The sequence below is a fragment of the Anolis carolinensis genome, unplaced genomic scaffold, assembly GCF_035594765.1.
Source record: "Anolis carolinensis isolate JA03-04 unplaced genomic scaffold, rAnoCar3.1.pri scaffold_7, whole genome shotgun sequence".
NCBI lineage: Eukaryota > Metazoa > Chordata > Lepidosauria > Squamata > Dactyloidae > Anolis > Anolis carolinensis.
The window spans coordinates 28,422,430-28,445,026 of NW_026943818.1; the positions used below are offsets into that span (position 1 = coordinate 28,422,430).

The 22,597-nt window shown below is 36.2% G+C and overlaps 2 protein-coding genes across 3 annotated transcripts in view; one reads left to right on the forward strand and one right to left on the reverse strand.

The window, feature by feature from the left end:
• Positions 1-13,519, reverse strand: part of cenpv (centromere protein V) — a 40,593-nt gene extending 27,074 nt beyond the window's left edge. The window contains exons 1-2 of one of the 2 annotated variants that reach the window (XR_010000281.1): positions 13,345-13,508; positions 7,024-7,123 (exon numbers count right to left, since the gene is read on the reverse strand). The gene's annotated coding sequence lies outside the window, so the exon portion shown is untranslated. Of the gene's footprint in view, positions 1-7,023; positions 7,124-13,344 lie in introns of both variants that reach the window. The other variant, XR_010000280.1, reaches the window with a different exon arrangement.
• A 424-nt stretch (positions 13,520-13,943) lies between these two features.
• Positions 13,944-21,183, forward strand: ubb (ubiquitin B). Its single transcript, XM_062960351.1, has 2 exons — positions 13,944-14,101; positions 18,971-21,183. The coding sequence occupies exon 2, from the start codon at positions 18,976-18,978 to the stop codon at positions 21,031-21,033; it is 2,058 nt and encodes a 685-aa protein (XP_062816421.1). The 5' UTR covers positions 13,944-14,101; positions 18,971-18,975; the 3' UTR covers positions 21,034-21,183.
• The last annotated feature ends 1,414 nt before the right edge of the window (positions 21,184-22,597 follow it).

Sequence of the window (22,597 nt, forward strand, 5' to 3'; positions counted from 1 at the left end):
TATTATATAATTACATGGACAATAGTCTGAGCATTGAATTATTATTATTATTATTATTATTATTATATAACTACATAGACAATGGTCTGGGCATTAAATTATTACTATTATATAATTACATGGACAATAGTCTGAGCATTGAATTATTATTATTATTATTATTATTATTATTATATAACTACATAGACAATAGTCTGGGCATTGAATTATTATTATTATATAATTACATAGACAATAGTCTGGGCATTGAATTATTATTATTATTAATAATAATAATAATATAACCACATGGACAATAGTCTGGGCATTGAAGCATTATTATTACTAATATTATATAACTACATGGACAATAGTCTGGGCATTGAATTATTATTATTAATAATAATAATAATAATCTAACCACATGGACAATAGTCTGGGCATTGAAGCATTATTATTACTAATATTATATAGCTACATGGACAATAGTCTGGGCATTGAATTATTATTATTATTAATAATAATAATCTAACCACATGGACAATAGTCTGGGCATTGAAGCATTATTATTACTAATATTATATAACTACATGGACAATAGTCTGGGCATTGAATTATTATTATTCTATAATTACATAGACAATAGTCTGGGCATTGAATTATATTATTATTATTTAACGACATGGACAGTAGTCTGGGCATTGAATAATTATTTTTATATATATATATATATATATATATATATATATATATATATATATATAATTTTATTATATTGTAGTAGTATTAGTTTTGTATTGTATTACATTATAGCATTATTATCAATATTATACGTATATACATCATACAGTTGAGTCTCACTTATCCAACACTTGCTTATCCAACGTTCTGGATTATCCAACGCATTTTTGTAGTCAATGTTTCCAATACATCGTGATATTTTGGTGCTAAATTTGTAAATACAGTAATTACTACATAGCATTACTGTGTATTGAACTACTTTTTCTATCAAATTTGTTGAATAGCATAATGTTGTGGTGCTTAATTTGTAAAATCATAACCTAATTTGACGTTTAATAGGCTCTTCCTTAATCTCTCCTTATTATCCAACATATTCGCTTATCCAACGTTCTGCCGGCCCGTTTACGTTGGAAAAGTGAGACTCTACTGTATATATTGTAAACAATATATATATTGTGTTGTCGAAGGCGTTCATGGCCAGGATCACAGGGTTGTTGTGTGTCTTTCGGGCTGTGTGGCCATGTTCCAGAAGCATTCTCTCCTGACGTTTCGCCCACATCTATGGCAGGCATCCTCAGAGGTTGTGAGGTTACCTCACAACCTCTGAGGATGCCTGCCATAGATGTGGGCGAAACGTCAGGAGAGAATGCTTCTGGAACATGGCCACACAGCCCGAAAGACACACAACAACCCAATATATATATTAATAATAACAACAATAATAAACAACAACAACTCTGAAGGGAGAGGGAAACAAATTATCCTAAGCATCAAAAAAAGGAGGAAAATAATTACATAGTCTCATGATAGAAAACTAACAATTTCTCTTTAAAGACAAAGTATCAGCCAGAGGGATAGATACAAAATGTATTTTAATATATATATATATGTGTGTGTGTATACACTTGTTTAGCTCTTTCAGGGAGAGAGATACAAGGCATTTCCTGTCAATCCGGTTCTGAAAGCACCTTGAATCCACCCCAAGGATGAATAATGTCCAACGTGAGTCACTTTCCGTGTTCGGAATAAAATACATAACCCGCACCCAGGGCATGTGATTCAGAAACCGGCCCAACGCCCTTGCCTTTGGTTTGCACTCAAGAAAAAAGGTCATCTCTTCCTCGCCTTCTTTCCAGATCTGTTTTCCCAATTAAAAGTTTCTAGTCCTCATTGGGTGGATCTCCTTCCACATTTCCCCCTTTTTGGGGTTGTAAAGAAGTGTATAATTATATTTTGTATATAGATGATGTGTGTATTTGATTTGTTTAAACAGTCAGGTTTGGCTAAGTTTAAAATGGTGAGTATTTCAGTTGACCATATGTATGGGGGAAGGTAGCCATCTTAGAATGCTAGAACAGGTTACCATAGCAACAGGGGCGGAGCCAACCGCCTCTTGGAAAGGAAAAGGGGAATGTTTGAAAACCCAGCAGTTGGTGATTCTCTAGTCACAGCGAAGGAACTGATTCTCAGGTAGAGAATTAGGGTGACTCAGAAGAATTTGAGTCAGGCCTAAAATAAAAGGATTTATTTTAGGAGTTGGTGATTCTCTAGTCACAGAGAAGGAACTGATTCTCAGGTAGAGAATCAGGGTGACTCAGAAGAATTTGAGTCAGGTCTAAAATAAAAGGATTTATTTTAGGAGTTGGTGATTCTCTAGTCACAGAGAAGGAACTGATTCTCAGGTAGAGAATCAGGGTGACTCAGAAGAATTTGAGTCAGGCCTAAAATAAAAGGATTTATTTTAGGAGTTGGTGATTCTCTAGTCACAGAGAAGGAACTGATTCTCAGGTAGAGAATCAGGGTGACTCAGAAGAATTTGAGTCAGGCCTAAAATAAAAGGATTTATTTTAGGAGTTGGTGATTCTCTAGTCACAGAGAAAGAACTGATTCTCAGGTAGAGAATCAGGGTGACTCAGAAGAATTTGAGTCAGGCCTAAAATAAAAGGATTTATTTTAGGAGTTGGTGATTCTCTAGTCACAGAGAAGGATCTGATCCTTGTGTGGAGAATCAGACTGGCTTAAATAGAAAGATTTGAGTCAGATTTAGGTTGGACCAGACTAGGCAAGTTAGGTGATTTGTCTAGGGTCTTTTATAGAGCCTGTGGATTAGAGAAATTAATCCCAGGGGATCCAGTAGGATCAGGGTTTAGTGTAATCCAGAGAAAGAAGTATTTTTGAAAGTTTAACCACCTCATATTTGTTTGTAACCATTAATTAAGCGAAGTGCCTTTAGCAAGTTATCTGAAACCATCAAGCTCTGTACCTGCAATAAACTTGTTTTGATTTTATTCTAAATAAGCCTCTGTCATACTCTCATATTAAGTAAAGTAACATCAACACCCGAAGTGGAACAAATAGAGAAAGCTTATAAGAACCAGTACCATCTGCCTGACGTCTCCATTGGTGGCAGAGAAGAAGAAGATAATCAAACAAATAATTAATTAATATCATCTCTTATAAAACATCTTTATTAAGTGGTGGTATCTGTGTGTGTGCGTGTGTGGGATCAAAAGGGTTCCATCCCAGCTCCTCACATAAATTGGTGGCAGCGGTGGGATCTGAAGGGATTCCATTCTCTGCCACATCAAGTCTCTACAGGGGTGTTTTAGAATCTCTATTGAAGAGATTTCTAATCCTCACTAGGAATCCCTAGGTCCTCCAATACAATTCTATTATTATTATTATTTCTATTATTACTGTATATACTCGAGTATAAGCCTGGTTTTTCAGACTGAAAAAGCCTCCCTCGGCTTATACTCGGGTGAGGGTCCTGGTTGGCTTATATGTGGGTCAGCTTATACTCGAGAAGATATGGTACATTTATTTTTTTTCTCTATTATTATTGGTATTACAGTAGAGTCTCGCTTATCCAACGTAAACGGGCCGGCAGAATGTTGGATAAGCGAATATGTTGGATAATAAGGAGAGATTAAGGAAAAACCTATTAAACATCAAATTAGGTTATGATTTTACAAATTAAGCACCGAAACATCATGTTATACAACAAATTTAACAGAAAAAGTAGTTCAATACACAGTAATGCTATTTAGTAATTACTGTATTTACAAATTTAGCACCAAAATATCACGATGTATTGAAAACATTGACTACAAAAATGCGTTGGATAATCCAGAACGTTGGATAAGCGAGTGTTGGATAAGTGAGACTCTACTGTATTACATTTATTATTTGTTGCTACTATTACAGTTATTTTACTCTATTTTTATTATTATTAATACATTTATTATTTCACTCTGATCTTATTATTATTATTGCATTTATTATTTTACTCTATTTATTATTACATGTATTATTTTACTCTATTATTATTAAAAGGATACATAAAGCACATTTACATTGAAGAAGATGAGAATAATGATTTGATCAGAGTTGGACAGTCTTAATTTAAATTTGAGCTTGATGTAAATATTCAAAAACATTTAACCTCTATTTATTATTACTTGTATTATTTTCCTGTAATTATTATTATTATTATTATTATTATTATTATTATTATTATGATGTGTATTATTTTACTCTATTGTTATTAAAAGGATACATAAGCACATTTACATTGAAGAAGATGAGAATCATGATTTGATCGGAGTTGGACAGTCTTAATTTAAATTTGAGCTTGATGTAAATATTCAAAAACATTTAACCTCTATTTATTATTACTTGTATTATTTTCCTGTAATAATAATAATAATAATTATTATTATTATTATTATTATTATTATGTGTATTATTTTACTCTATTGTTATTAAAAGGATACATAAGCACATTTACATTGAAGAAGATGAGAATCATGATTTGATCGGAGTTGGACAGTCTTACCTTAAATTTGAGCTTGATGTAAATACAAGCCGGGCATAGCTAGTATTATATATTATTGTAAATTGTATATCTGTATATACGCAAGTGTGTATATATACATATATTATACTAATATATAATATTCTATACAATAATAATACAATATATACAATATTATATTATACAATACAATATTATACTAATAATACAATATAATAATATTAATTATATATTACAGTAGAGTCTCACTGATCCAACACTCGCTTATCCAATGTTCTGGATTATCCAACACATTTTTGTAGTCAATGTTTTCAGTACATCGTGATATTTTGCTGCTAAATTCGTAAATACAGTAATTACTACATAGCATTACTACTTTTTCTGTCAAATTTGTTGTATAACATGATGTTTTGGTGCTTCATTTGTAAAATCATAACCTAATTTGATGTTTAATAGGCTTTTCCTTAATGCCTCCTTATTATCCAACATATTCGCTTATCCAACATTCTGCCGGCCTGTTTATGTTCGATAAGTGAGACTCTACTGTAGTAAAATATTAATACTGTACCATTGTGGGTAATAATAACATAATAGTAGTACTATAACAATAGCATGTATTATTATTATTATTATATATACACACACATACATATAAGTAGTAAAATATTAACGTTGGATAAGCGAGTGTTGGATAAGTGAGACTCTACTGTATATGATTTATAAATAAATATAAATAAAAAGAAATATATGATCTATAAATAAATATAAATAAAAAGAAATATATGATTAATAAATGAATAAAAATAAAATAAATATATGATAAATATAAATAAATATAAATATAAATATAAATATATGATTTATAAATAAATAAATATGAATAAAAATAAATATATGATTCATAAATCAATATAAATAAAAACAAATATATGATTTATAAATAAAAATAAATAAATATATGTTTTATAAACAAATAAAAATAAATATATGATTCATAAATAAAAATAAAAATATAAATATATTCTTTATAAATAAAAAATAAAATATGTTATTTATAAATAAATAAAAATAAATATACCGTGTTTCCCCGAAAATAAGACAGTGTCTTATATTATTTTTTGCTCCTAAAGCTGTGCTAGGTCTTATTTTTAGGGGATGTCTTATTTTTTCCATGAAGAAGAATTCACATTTATTGTTGAACAAAACAATATACTGTACAGTAGTTGTCATCACAAACCAACATAACCAAACCAGACAAAATATGACTCCTGACAATAATTTCTTGTTACTACTGTATAAATATAAATAATATAACATTAATATATTATTACCATTATTTCCATGTACAACTGGTATGTGCATTTACCGATCCTGCAAGTTCTGGTGTTTTGTTTGGTGGGCGCCGGGCATCCTTCCAAAAAAAAACTTTGCTAGGTCTTACTTTTGGGGGAGGCCTTATATTTAGCAATTCAGTAAAACCTCTGCTAGGTCTTATTTTTTGGAGATGTCTTATTTTCAGGGAAACAGGGTATATAATTTATAAATACAGTATTATTATTATTATTATTATTATTATTCTGTTCCTGGGTGATACTTTATGTTCGTGGGTGGCAAATGTCCTTTCCTGATAAAAACAAAAACAAAATAATAATACAGTAATAATAATAATAATAATAATAATAATAATAATAGGATTTTTTTAAATTTTTTAATTCAAATTGTTGTTGTTGTTTCTTTTCTTTTATGGCGCTCTCAGGCCCCAACCTCCAATAAATGTGGCTGTGTAATCTCATTTGCAATGCCCTCCCCTTACTGATATAGCAATATATTATTATTATTATTATTCTGTTCCTGGGTGATACTTTTTGTTCGTGGGTGGTAAATGTCCTGTCCTGATAAAAACAAAAACAAAATAATAATACAGTAATAATAATAATAATAATAATAGGATTTTTTTAAATTTTTTAATTCAAATTGTTTTTGTTGTTTCTTTTCTTTTATGGCGCTCTCAGGCCCCAACCTCCAATAAATGTGGCTGTGTAATCTCATTTGCAATGCCCTCCCCTTACTGATATAGCAATATATTATTATTATTATTATTATTATTATTATTATTATTATTATTATTATATCTCTGAAAATATCCCAATTAGTAAAGAAAGGGAGGAAAGCAAGAGGGAGTGGAACATTCCAGGGTCCAGAGTCTCCTTCTAAAGATAACCTTTGCCTCAAACTATCAGGAATTAAAAAGCCTTCGCCCACATCCCGTGTTTTATCTGTGCCGAGGCCGTGCTCTTTTTTGCGTGACTCAGCAGAGCAAAGTTTCTGGGCCGGGCGCCCGTCTTGGTGATTCAAGCAGAAAGAACGGGAGAAAAATGCCCCCAAAAGCACACCGTTTTGTTTCTGCTTGGCTTTGTTGGGCATTAACAAGATGGAGATCTCTTTCTCCTGCATCTAAGTGTGATTTTGGCAGAGAAAAGCATGACCTGTTGTTCCGATTCCAGAAAGACAGGCCCGGGCTTGTCCAAGAAAGAGTTCAGTTCCCGGTTGGCGTTTGTGTAATGAGAACCCGTCGTCAGCTTCCGTCTGCAGGGAAAACAAGAAGAAAACAAGTGTTGCCCAAGGGACTGACAAACACCCAACCAAAGCTGTATCTTTGTATCAATAATAATAATAATAATAATAATAATAATAATAATAATAATAATAATATCAATATGCCCAATGGCCAAACAATAAAGTGTCACCAGCCAGAGGCCTATAAATATCTGGGCATACTACAGCTGGACAACATCAAGTATGAACATGTGAAGACTGTGGTCAGCGAAGAATACACACAAAGGGTCAGAAAAATTCTCAAAAGCAAGCTCAATGGAGGCAACACCATCAAGGCCATAAACACCTGGGCCATACCTGTCATAAGATATACTGCTGGCATCATAAACTGGACACAGGCGGAACTGGACAATTTGGACAGAAAAACAAGAAAACTCATGACCATTCATCATTCACTGCACCCTCGCAGTGATGTTGACCGGCTGTATCTGCCTAGAAGATCAAGGGGCAGAGGACTCTTACAAGTAAAGCAAGCAGTCAAAGAAGAAGAACATGCCCTGGCAGAAGATGTCAAGCAAAGTGAAGAACCTGCTTTGGTTGAAGTCAAAAATCAGAAACTCCTCAAAGCACAGCAGACAAAAAACCAGTACAAGAAAACCGCACTACAAACTAGAGCTGACAAGCTGGCACAACAAAACACTGCATGGAAAGTTCCTTGACAAAATTGAAGGAAAAGCTGATCAGGAGAAGACCTGGCTCTGGATCACAAATGGGACCCTGAAGAAGGAGACAGAAGGCCTGATCCTTGCAGCCCAGGAGCAAGACATCAGGACAAATACAATCAAGGCCAAGATTGAAAAATCAGCTGATGACCCAAAATGCAGACTGTGCAAGGAAACCGATGAAACCATGGATCATATCCTCAGCTGCTGTCAGAAAATTGCACAGACAGACTACAAACAGAGGCACAACTATGTGGCCCAAATGATTCATTGGAACTTATGCCTCAAGTATCACCTCCCTGCAGTTAAGAACTGGTGGGATCACAAACCTGCAAAGGTTGTGGAAAATGAGCACGCAAAGCTACTGTGCGAATCCAGACTGACAAAGTTCTGGAACACAACACACCAGACATCACAGTTGTGGAAAAGAACAAGGTTTGGATCATTGATGTTGCCATCCCAGGTGACAGTCGCATTGAAGAAAAACAACAGGAAAAACTCAGCCGCTATCAGGACCTCAAGATTGAACTTCAAAGACTCTGGCAGAAACCAGTGCAGGTGGTCCCGGTGGTGATGGGCACACTGGGTGCCGTGCCAAAAGATCTCAGCCGGCATTTGGAAACAATAGACATTGACAAAATCACCATCTGCCAACTGCAAAAGGCCACCCTAAGGGATCTGCACGCATCATCCGAAAATACATCACACAGTCCTAGACACTTGGGAAGTGTTCGACTTGGGATTTTGTGAAACGAAATCCAGCATATCTATCTTGTTTGCTGTGTCATACAACGTCGTTGTGTCAATAATAATAATAAATATATAGCTCAATGCTCAGTAATAATAATAATAATATAGCTCAATGCTATTGTCTGCTTCTTAGCTATATTATTATTATTATATGTAATATAGCTTAAAGCCTAAATAATCATATATATTAATAATATAGCTCAATGCTATTGTCTGCTTCTTAGCTATATTATTATTATGATATATAATATAGCTTAAAGCCTAAATAATAATCATATATAATAATAATATAGCTCAATGCTATTGATTGCTTCTTAGCTATATTATTATTATATATAATATAGCTTAAAGCCTAAATAATAATCATATATAATAGTAATATAGCTCAATGCTCAATAATAATAATAATATAGCTCAATGCTCAGTAGTAATAATAATATAGCTCAATGCTATTGTCTGCTTCTTAGCTTTATTATTATTATTATTATTATTATTATTATTATTATATAGCTTAAAGCCCAAATAATAATTATATATAATAATAATATAGCTCAATGCTATTGATTGCTTCTTAGCTATATTATTATTATATATTATATAGCTTAAAGCCCAAATAATAATTATATATACTAATAATATAGCTCAATGCTATTGTTTCCTTCTTAGCTATATTATTATTATATATAATATAGCTTAAAGCCTAAATAATAATCATATATAATAATAATATAGCTCAATGCTCAATAATAATAATAATAATAATATAGCTCAATGCTATTGTCTGCTTCTTAACTACATTATTATATTATATATATACAGCTCAATAATAATATATAATAATATAGTTCAATGCTATTGTTTGCTTCTTAGCTATATTATTATTATTATTATAAAGCTTAAAGCCTCACTAATAATAATAATAATAATAAAGCTCAATGCTCAATAATAATAATATAGCTCAATGCTATTGTCTGCTTCTGAGCTATATTACTATTATTATTATTATTATATATAATATAGTTTAAAGCCTCAATAATAATAATATATAATATTAATAATAATTTTGCTCCATGCTCAATAATAATAATAATAATCTGAGATATTATTATTATTATTATTATTATTATTGACACAACGACGTTGTATGACACAGCAAACAAGATAGATATGCTGGATTTCGTTTCACAAAATCCCAAGTCGAACACTTCCCAAGTGTCTAGGACTGTGTGATGTATTTTCGGATGATGCGTGCAGATCCCAGTAAGGTGGCCTTTTGCAGTTGGCAGATCGTAATTTTGTCAATGTCTATTGTTTCCAAATGCCGGCTGAGATCTTTTGGCATGGCACCCAGTGTGCCCATCACCACCGGGACCACCTGCACTGGTTTCTGCCAGAGTCTTTGAAGTTCAATCTTGAGGTCCTGATAGCGGCTGAGTTTTTCCTGTTGTATTATTATTATTATTATTATTATTATTATTATTATTATTATTATTATTATATAACCAAGAAGGCAATAGTCTGAGCACTGGACTAATATGTACAATGTTACAGAAGGCCAAGGGCTCCAAAAGGGAAACCGAGGGCAACATCGTAACCCAAAAGGGGAAGGAAATGCAGACAAAAAGGCAACATATGTCTTCTTTGACTTCCCACAAGAACTGAAACAAATCAAATACAGTATTTCCAACCAGGCTCCTGTGGAAATACAGGATTAAGACTCTTCTTACAGTTCCCTGACTGTAAGCAGAGTCCCCGTCTGCCCTTCTGGGAAACCAAAATCCACCGACGCCATCAAAGCCGGTCATGAGGTCTCAGTTTTCTGCCAACGTTGCAATAACAACGTCAGCTGCTGTTTGCTGTTCCATTCGTTGCCCACAATCTGCAAGAGAATACGTTCAGTGCTCCAGAGCTAATCACTGAATGTCCTGGAATTTTCCAGGGATCCGTTCTCAACCTATTGTGGAATATATAGTTTTGTATAGGATAATGATAATATTGACTCACATTAGTAAAGTGAGCTTCTTTGGGTTCACAGTATGTCTCAAAGTTCTAAGCTAGTAGCCTGTTTTCCTCTCCTAGAGGAGACTCATACATTACTATTATTATTATTATTATTATTATTATTATTATTATTATTATTATTACTATTATTGTAATATTATCCCGCTTCCCTCTCCTAGAGGAGACTCATAGATTCATATTATTGTCATCATAATTGTAATAATATCCTGCTTTCCTCTCCTAAAGGAGACTCATAAATGATAATAATTATTATTATCATAATAATAATAATATCCTGCTTTCCTCTCCTAGAGGAGACTCATGGATTATTATTATTATTATTATTATTATTATTATTATCATAATAAAATCCTGCTTTCCTCTCCTAGAGACTCATAGATAATAATTATTATTATTACTATCATAAAATCCCGCTTTCCTCTCCTAGAGACTCATAGATAATTATAATTATTATTACTATCATAATAAAATCCTGCTTTCCTCTTCTAGAGATTCATAGGTTATTATTATTATTATTATTATTATTATTATTATGAAATCCCGCTTTCCTCTCCTAGAGACACATAGATAATAATAATTATTATTATCATAATAAAATCCTGTGTTCTTCTCCTAGAGACTCATAGATAATACTGTAATAATTATTATTATTATCATCATAATAAAATCCTGTGTTCCTCTCCTAGAGACTCATAGATAATACTGTAATAATAATAATTATTATTATTATTATCATAATAAAATCCTGTGTTCCCCTCCTAGAGACTCATGGTTAATACTGTAATAATAATTATTATTATTATCATAATCAAATCCTGTGTTCCTCTCCTAGAGTCTCATAGATAATACTGTAATAATAATATCATAATAAAATCCCGCTTTCCTCTCCTAGAGACTCATAGATAATAATAATTATTATCATCATCATCATCATATCCTGCTTTCCTCTCCTAGAGGAGACTCATAGATTATTATTATTATTATCATCATCATACGTAATATGCCGCTTTCCTCTCCTAGAGGAGACTCATAGATAATAATAATAATTATTATTATTATCATAATAAAATCCTGTGTTCCTCTCCTAGAGACTCATAGATAATACAGTAGAGTCTCACTTATCCAACATAAACGGGCTGGCAGAATGTTGGATAAGCGAATATGTTGGATAATAAGGAGAGACTAAGAAAAAGCCTATTAAACATTAAAATAGGTTATGATTTTACAAATTGAGCACCAAAACATCATGTTCTACAACAACATTGGAAAGAAAAAGTAGTTCAGTACACAGTAATGCTATGTAGTAATTACTGTATTTACGAATTTAGCACCAAAATATCATGATGTATTGAAAACATTGACTACAAAAATGCGTTGGATAATCCAGAACGTTGGATAAGCGAGTGTTGGATAAGTGAGACTCTACTGTACTGTAATAATAATAACAATTATTATTATTATCATAATAAAATCCAGCTTTCCTCTCCCAGAGGAAACTCATAGATAATAATAATTATTATTATTATTATTATCATAATAATATCCTGCTTTCCTCTCCTAGAGGAGACTCATAGATTATTATTATTATTATCATCATCATCATCATACGTAATATGCCGCTTTCCTCTCCTAGAGGAGACTCATAGATAATTATTATTATTATTATCATCATAATAAAATCCTGTGTTCCTCTCCTAGAGACTCATAGATAATACTGTAATTATTATTATTATTATTATTATCATAAAAAAATCCAGCTTTCCTCTCCCAGAGGAAACTCATAGATAATAATAATAATTATTATTATTATTATCATAATAAAATCCCGCTTTCCTCTCCTAGAGACTCATAGATAATAATAATTATTATCATCATCATCATCATCATCATATCCCGCTTTCCTCTCCTAGAGGAGACTCATAGATTATTATTATTATTATCATCATCATACGTAATATGCCGCTTTCCTTTCCTAGAGACTCATAGATAATAATAATAATTATTATCATAATAAAATCCTGTGTTCCTCTCCTAGAGGAGACTCATAGATAATAATAATAATTATTATTATTATCATAATAAAATCCTGTGTTCCTCTCCTAGAGACTCATAGATAATACTGTAATAATAATAATTATTATTATTATCATAATAAAATCTTGTGTTCCTCTCCTAGAGACTCATAGATAATACTGTAATAATAATAATTATTATTATCATAATAAAATCCTGTGTTCCTCTCCTAGAGGAGACTCATAGATAATAATAATAATTATTATTATTATCATAATAAAATCCTCTGTTCATCTCCTAGAGACTCATAAATACTGTAATCATTATTATTATTATTATTATCATAATAAAATCCAGCTTTCCTCTCCCAGAGGAAACTCATAGATAATAATAATAATTATGATTATTACTACGTTATCATCGGCATATTGGAGTTCTATAACAGATGTTGTTGCGACCTTGTTTTTGGCTTTCTCGATGTTCAATGAGATTTATGGGAGTTGTCGTTCACCACATCCACGAACCCAAACAACAATGGATCTGGACCACACTTGGCACAGACACCGGATAAGCAGATATGTAAATAGTGGTGGGTTTTGAGGGAAATTGGGAGTTGTAGGCCTTGGGATGTATAGTTCGCCTTAAATCCATGAGCAATTTGAACTCCATTAACAATGGAATTGGACCAAACTATTGTCCACTTTAACATAATAATAATAATAATATATTCCAGGCTATACTTACTTATATAATAACCATATTTCCTGTTTCCTTCGTTCAAAAACCTGAGGGAACTGCTTTCCCGCCAAAAATCGCCCCCCAAATAACCGCCTTCGCCCCCTCAGGCCTACTAATCTCGTTCTGCGCATGTGCAGAAACCCCCCTAATCTGCCTTAGCAACAGGGTGACGTCAGAGCGGGCCAATCAGCGGGCTCGATTTACCCCCCTCCCCCTCCTTTCGTCTTGCTCCTTCCAGAGCTTTCCAGTCAGTCCCGTATCCTAATCACGAGCTGGCCAATCAGAGCTCAGGTCGCTCCCTTTCCTACCAATCAGAGCCCACATCGCGACTTTTCCTACCAATCACGAACCGAGAAGCTCCTTAAATCCCGCCTCCTTCTCGATCCCTCCGCCTCCTCTTCTTCTCAGCTGCTTCACTTCGTTCTTTTGTGATATCCTTCCGCGCTTGGATTAAATATTCCCCCTTTTTTAACACAAAAAAGCATTAAGGAGACGTCAACGCTGCCTTTCAGTGTCTAATTAAGATAATAAAACGCTGCTTTTTAAAAACAAATGGCGCCTTTAACCGTTTGGAACGGAGGGACTATTTTGTTTCCCTCCGAGCGGAAGGATTCCGGAGTGACGCGAAAGGGGCGTGGCTTAGGACTATAAATAGGCCGGCACCATTGCTGGGCGGCATTAGACGGACGGGATTCGGAGGCGCGTTGACTTGAGAATACGGTCGATTTATATTTTTTTGAGGGGGAAAACGCTTCACAGAGTGGTAAGAAACATTAAATAGTTATTCTAGGGCGGGTTTTTATTGTTTTGGGACAACTTTGGTGACGTATATATGCTAATTGTAAAACTTATTTGAATATATACTGTGTTTTTATTGTCTAAGGGACAAGTCTGATGACGTAAATATGCTAATTTTGTGAAAATATTAAACAATGGCGACGGTAGGCCCCTATTGTGTGGTTTTTTTTTTCCCCTCAGGGAAAACTGTCATGGCGGCGCCATTATGGCGGCTGTTGAGGCCTATAGTGACGGAGCCGGGCCTCGGCCTCAGGCCTGGCCTTTCCCGCGGCGATGGGGCGGCCTTTGGGCGGAGGGAGCCGAGCGGGACGGTGAGGCCGCACAAAACCAGGCTCTTCTTTTCTTCCTTCCCTCCCGAAGTAATAATGGCCGCTTAAGAAGGAGGTGGTTGGAAGGGGACAAAATGGCGGCGGGAGGAGAAGGAGGAAGGAGGTCGGGGCTCGGGCGCTGATTGGCCGCCGCGCGTGACGTCACGCGCTCCCCCCTAGCGGCGCCTTCGAAGCAGTGCAGCAGCTTCAGTTTCCAGACTGGAAAAAAAGAACTCGCTTTTTTTCAATATGAGGGACCCGGAAGTTTATTTATTTTATTTATTTGCGACATTTATATACAGTAGAGTCTCACTTATCCAACACTCACTTATCCAACGTTCTGGATTATCCAATGCATTTTTGTAGTCAATGTTTTCAATACATCGTGATATTTTGGTGCTAAATTCATAAATACAGTAATTTCTACATAGCATTAATGTGTAATGAACTATTTTTTCTGTCAAATTTGTTGTATAACATGATGTTTTGGTGCTTAATTTGTAAAATCATAACGTATTTTGATGTTTAATAGGCTTTTTCTTAATCTCTCCTTATTATCCAACATATTCGCTTATCCAACATTCTGCTGGCCCGTTTATGTTGGATAAGTGAGACTCTACTGTACCGCCCTTCTCACCCCGAAGGGGACTCAGGGCGGTTTACAAGTATATATGCATACAATATATTATATTATACAACTATATCGCAATATTATTAGTAATATTGCATGTAATATAAATATACAATTATAATAATGAATTATAATAATTATTACATTGTATTACATCATAATATTGATAAAGTTGAGCAAATACTGCTCTTAAAGCACAAGGGCGTTGGGCTGGGCGGCTCTTCCTTCTCTAGGGATTCTATAAACAGAGGCTGGGTGGCTATCTGCTGGGAGGGATCAAATTGTGCCTTCCTCTAAGACGCAAGGAGGTTGGGCTGGGCGGCCATTCTCTAGGGATTCTATAAACAGGCTGGGTGGATCAAATTGGAAGCCTCCCGAGTCCCTTCGGGGAGATACGGCAATATAGAAATAGTTTTATTATTTTTATTTATATTAAGGGGTTTGGACTGGGTGGTTATCTGCTGGGAGGGATCAAATTGTGTCCTCCTCTAAGATACAAGGAGGTTTATTGGAAGCCCCCCAAGTCCCTTCGGGGAGATATGGCAGTATAGAAATAGTTTTATTATTTTTATTTATATTAAGGGGTTTGGACTGGGTGGCCCTCCCTGCTCTAGGGATTCTATAAACCGGCTGGGTGGCCATCTGCTGGGAGGGGTCAAATTCTGCCTTCCTCTAAGGCGCAAGGGGGTTTATTGGAAGCCCCCCAAGTCCCTTCGGGGAGATATGGCAGTACAGAAATAGTTTTATTATTTTTATTTATATTAAGGAGTTTGGACTGGGTGGCCCTCCCTGCTCTAGGGATTCTATAAACCGGCTGGGTGGCTATCTGCTGGGAGGGATCTGATTTTTTTTAATGTTATTTGTTACAAGCATTTATATCCCCAAGGAGGTTTATTGGAAGCCTCCCGAGTCCCTTCGAGGAGATATGGCAGTACAGAAATAGTTTTGTTATTACTTATATTAAGAGGTTTGGACTGGGTGGCCATCTGTTGGGAGGGATCAAATTCTGCCTTCCTCTAAGACGCAAGGGGTTTGGACTGGGCGGCCCTTCCTTCTCTAGGATTTTATAAACAGGCTGGGTGGCTATCTGCTGGGAGGGATCAAATTGTGCCTTCCTCTAAGGCACAAGGAGGTTTATTGGAAGCCTCCTGAGTCCTTTCGGGGAGATATGGCAGTACAGAAATAGTTTTATTATTATTTATATTAAGAGGTTTGGACTGGGCGGCCCTTCCTGCTCTAGGATTCTATAAACAGCTGGGTGGCCATCTGCTGGGAGGGATCAGATTGTGTCTTCCTCTAAAGAATCTTGATCTGTGGGCCCTTAGATGTTTTGTACTTTAACTCACAGAAATCCCAGCCAATTTACCAGCTGTTAGGATTTCTGGGAGTTGAAGGCCAAGACATGGCACCCTATACAGTAATTTTAATAACCCCTTTGTTTTTTTGGGTTTAACTTAATTGCTCCTTTGTTTATAGGTTTGATTTGCATTGCCATTGCATCCTGTACAGTAATTTTAATAACCATTTTTTGATTTCTTGCTTTGAAGTAATAACACCTTTATACTGGGGGTTTACATTTAATAACGCCCATATTTTCTGGGCTTTATTTTATTTGTCTAATTTTATTTGCTCTGGGCCTCGGAGCGGCTTATATTCTAAACAAATATACAATACAACACAATAGCAATAAAACATGGCTGTGCAAGGTCATATCCCCTCTGATTGATCATGTATTACATATGTTCTGCTTTCCTCTCGAGAGCCCTGAATAGGATAGTGAGTCATTGCTATGGGGTGTCTGTTTTGAAAGTCCTGCTTTCAGGAACATTCTCAAAGTGGAAGAAATGGGAATGATGTGGCACTTTGTGGGGGATGAATTGGATCAGATTGCATTGTCAAAAGTCTGCCTGTGACTCACTGGCAGCTGACAGAGCATAGGATGGCAGTTTTGTCTGCTTAAACCTTAAAATGGGTTGTCAGAGGACATTATGAAAGAAAAACAGATTTAAATTGCAACAGCTGGGGCCCAGATATGAGGCTTTAGCAGAACATGATAGATGATATGCTCTACTACTGCAGCTCTTTTGAATGCCAGTTTGGTGTTTTCCAGGATTTTGAGTAGCCATGACTCAAATGCCTGGAACACAGGACATGTTGCTCATATAATGATACCAATTACAGTACAGTAGAGTCTCACTTATCCAACATTCTGGATTATCCAACACATTTTTGTAGTCAGTGTTTTCAAAACATCGTGATATTTTGGTGCTAAATTCGTAAATACAGTAATTACTACATAGCATTACTGCATATTGAACTACTTTTTCTGTCAAATTTGTTGTATAACATGATATTTTGGTGCTTCATTTGTAAAATCATAGCCTAAATTGATGTTTAATAGACTTTTCCTTAATCCCTCCTTATTATCCAACATATTCACTTATCCAACGTTCTGCTGGCCCGTTTATGTTGGATAAGTGAGACTCGACTGCAGGGGTCCTCAAACTTTTTAAGTTTGGAGGTTCATGGCCCCTCATATTGTTGAGGGGCGGAAATATCATTAAATATATATATATAAATTCCTATGCACATTCTTATTTGTAGTGCAAAAAAAACCCCCAACAACATTTATTTATTTATTTATTTGCTACAATTATGCCCCACCCTCTCTCACCCAGAAGGGGACTCAGAGCAGCTTACAAGTTGTATGTACATACAATATATTATATTATTAGCATAGCACAATATTAACATATCTATATATATAAAAGAGTGATGGCATCAGGGCAGCAGACAAAACAACAAAACTACAGGCCCCACAACCTCGAAAATTGACAACACAACCCATCATCCACGCCTCTAGGTTGATACAACAAAAAGAAAAGAAAAATAAAGTCCTAATTAGAGGGAGAGGAATAATTGTTTTTATCCAATTGCTGCCATTTAGAAGGCTAAGCTCCGCCCACTTGGTCTCCTAGCAACCCACTCACCCAGAGGACAGGCAGAGTTAGGCCTCACTTAGGCCTCTTCCACACTGCCTATAAAATACAAATTATCTGATTTTAACTGCGTTACATGGCAGTGTAGACTCAAGGCCCTTCCACACAGCTATATAACCCATTTATAATCTTATATTATCTGCTTTAACTGGATTATCTGGACTCCACACCTTTACCTTAACTACCATCAATTCCTCAATACTTTATTTCCCATACCAACATACTTCGCCACAGCAACGCGTGGCCGGGCACAGCTAGTATTACTATATTGTACTATACCATAATATTATTAGTAATATTACATTTAATATATAATATATAATTAATATTATTATACAGTATTATATTGTATTATTATTATTAGCCACCCTGAGTCCCCTATTGGGTGAGAAGGGAGGAGTAGAAATACTGTAATAAATAAATATTATATTGTATTAGATTATAATATTATTATCAATATAATATGTGTACACAATATATTGTGTATATCATGTATATTACATTATTAGGATTGCACAGTATTAGTAAATTAAAGAACAATACAATATTTAAAAATAAAAACAATTTTAACCAACATATTGTATAAACCTATCAGGATTTCAATGGGAAGTGTGGGCCTGCTTCTGGCCAATGAGAGTCAAGTTAAGTAGGATTGTTGTTGTGCCTTCAAGTCATTTCGGACTTTGGTCAAGTCTAAATCTAAAACTGAGGGCGGGGGCCAGGTCAATTACCTTGGAGGGCCATATCCGGCCCCCGGGCTTTAGTTTGGGGACCCCTGCTCTATTGTATCTCAAAACAAGTTGGGTGCTTAAAGATATTTCCGTATGCATTGCTGTAAGATGAACATAGGCAGTTAAATCTGATCTGAATCTTACTTCCCCTTCTTTCTATTGCAGTTAAAATGCAGATCTTTGTGAAGACCTTGACTGGCAAGACCATCACTCTAGAGGTGGAGCCAAGTGACACCATTGAGAATGTCAAGGCCAAGATCCAAGACAAAGAGGGCATCCCCCCAGACCAGCAGAGGTTGATCTTCGCCGGCAAACAGCTTGAAGATGGCCGCACTCTTTCCGACTACAACATCCAGAAAGAGTCCACTCTTCACCTTGTGCTGCGTTTGAGGGGAGGTATGCAGATTTTCGTGAAAACCTTGACTGGCAAGACCATCACCCTGGAGGTTGAACCAAGCGACACTATTGAAAACGTCAAGGCCAAGATCCAAGACAAAGAAGGCATCCCCCCAGACCAGCAGAGGTTGATCTTCGCCGGCAAACAGCTTGAAGATGGCCGCACTCTCTCAGATTACAACATCCAGAAAGAGTCCACTCTCCATCTTGTGCTGCGGCTCCGGGGAGGCATGCAGATCTTTGTGAAGACCCTGACTGGCAAAACCATTACTCTAGAGGTGGAACCCAGTGACACTATTGAAAACGTCAAGGCCAAGATCCAAGACAAAGAGGGCATCCCCCCAGACCAGCAGAGGTTGATTTTCGCCGGGAAGCAACTTGAAGATGGCCGTACTCTGTCAGATTATAACATCCAGAAAGAGTCAACCCTCCACCTTGTGCTGCGTTTGAGGGGAGGCATGCAGATTTTTGTCAAAACCTTGACGGGCAAGACCATCACTCTAGAGGTGGAACCAAGTGACACCATTGAAAACGTCAAGGCCAAGATCCAAGACAAAGAAGGCATCCCCCCAGATCAGCAAAGGCTCATTTTCGCCGGGAAGCAGCTTGAAGATGGCCGTACTCTCTCCGACTACAATATCCAGAAAGAATCCACCCTCCACTTAGTGCTGCGGCTCAGGGGAGGCATGCAGATTTTCGTGAAGACCTTGACTGGAAAAACCATCACTCTCGAAGTGGAACCAAGCGACACCATTGAGAATGTGAAAGCAAAAATCCAAGACAAAGAAGGCATCCCCCCAGATCAGCAAAGGCTCATTTTCGCCGGGAAGCAGCTTGAAGATGGCCGTACCCTTTCAGACTACAATATCCAGAAAGAGTCAACCCTCCACCTTGTCCTGAGGCTCAGGGGAGGCATGCAAATCTTTGTGAAGACCCTGACTGGAAAAACCATCACTCTCGAAGTGGAACCAAGCGACACCATTGAGAATGTGAAAGCAAAAATCCAAGACAAAGAGGGCATCCCGCCAGACCAACAGAGATTGATTTTTGCCGGCAAACAGCTTGAAGATGGCCGTACTCTGTCCGACTACAACATCCAGAAAGAATCCACTCTCCACTTAGTGCTACGTCTCCGGGGAGGCATGCAGATCTTTGTGAAGACCCTCACTGGCAAGACCATCACTCTCGAAGTGGAACCAAGTGACACCATTGAGAATGTTAAGGCGAAAATCCAAGACAAAGAGGGCATCCCTCCAGATCAGCAAAGGTTGATTTTCGCCGGGAAGCAGCTTGAAGATGGCCGCACTCTGTCAGATTATAACATCCAGAAGGAATCCACTCTCCACCTTGTCCTGCGTTTGAGGGGAGGCATGCAGATCTTTGTCAAAACCTTGACTGGAAAAACCATCACTCTCGAAGTCGAGCCGAGTGACACCATTGAGAACGTCAAGGCCAAAATCCAAGACAAAGAAGGCATTCCTCCAGACCAGCAGAGATTGATTTTCGCCGGGAAGCAGCTTGAAGATGGCCGCACTCTCTCCGACTACAATATCCAGAAAGAATCCACTCTCCATCTTGTACTTCGTCTCCGGGGAGGGATGCAGATTTTTGTGAAGACCCTCACCGGCAAGACCATCACTCTCGAAGTCGAGCCCAGCGACACCATTGAGAACGTGAAGGCGAAAATCCAAGACAAGGAAGGCATCCCCCCAGACCAGCAGAGGCTCATCTTTGCCGGGAAGCAGCTCGAAGATGGCCGCACTCTTTCCGACTACAACATCCAGAAGGAGTCCACCCTCCACCTGGTGCTGCGCCTCCGGGGCGGCTGTTAGGTTCACGAACACCTTTGCAAGTTGCCAATAGCATTTGTTTGCACTGTAGCAGTTTCCCTGTCTTTAATATTGTAAGGTGAATGCAAGGTTCCCGTAACCTCTCTAGACTTGTTTGTGTAAATGCTAATAAAAGTTTTCCGTTGCACATTGCTCCCTGGTCTGTGTGTTAGCAAGCACAGGGGGGGGAAAAACTAAAAGGGTCCAGAGATAGAATTTGTGGTCTTGGCATGACCTTTTCCAAAACGCCAAACTTTTAATCATTCCATTAATTACGTAAATAAAGGCTTGATTATGCCATGCACTTAAGGATATGGCATTTCTGACATTTATAATACAGTAGAGTCTCACTTATCCAAGCTAAATGGGCCAGCAGAAGCTTGGATAAGCGAATAATTGTACCAAACTTTAAATCACTCCATTAATTACGTAAATAAAGGGTTGATTATGCCATGCACTTAAGGATATGGCATTTCTGACATTTATAATAATTTATTTTTATACCCCGCCTCTATCTCCCCAAAGGGGACTCAGGGCGGCTTACATGGGGCCAAGCCCGAATAAAAACAATAACAATATAAAACACAACAATAGACAAAAAACATGCACAATTATAAAAATTTAAACATTAATAATAATAATAACTTTATTTTTATACCCCGCCCCATCTCCCCGAAGGGACTCGGGGCAGCTTCCATGGGGCCAAGCACGAATAAAAACAACAATAGACAAAAAACATGCACAATTATAAAAATTTAAACAATAATAATAACTTTATTTTTATACCCCGCCCCATCTCCCCGAAGGGACTCGGAGCAGCTTCCATGGGGCCAAGCACGAATAAAAACAATAGACAAAAAACATGCACAATTATAAAAATTTAAACATTAATAATAACTTTATTTTTATACCCTGCCCCATCTCCCCGAAGGGACTCGGGGCGGCTTACATGGGGCCTGGCCCGATAAAACAAACAAATAACAGTAACAAAGCAATAAAACAATTAGCCAAAACAGAGTCTCACTTATCCAACGTTCTGGATTATCCAACGCATTTTTGTAGTCAGTGTTTTCAATACATATTTTGGTGCTAAATTCGTAAATACAGTCATTACTACATAGCATTACTGCATGTTAAACTACTTTTTCTGTCAAATTTGTTGTCTAACATGATGTTTTGGTGCTTAATTTGTAAAATCATAACCTAATTTGATGTTTAATAGGCTTTTCCTTAGTCTCTCCTTATTATCCAACATATTCGCTTATCCAATGTTCTGCCGGCCCATTTACGTTGGATAAGCGAGACTCTACTGTAACAATATAAAACACAACAATAGACAAAAAACATGCACAATTATAAAAATGTAAACATTAGCCAATAAAAACAAATGACAAGAACTAATAAAAACATTTACTGTATATACTCGAGTATGAGCCTAGTTTTAGGACTGAAAAAGCCCCCACTCGGCTTATACTCGAGTGAGGGTCCTGGTTAGCCTATATTCGTGTTGGCTTATACTCAAGTATATATGGTACATTTATTATTATTGGTATTATTACATTTATTA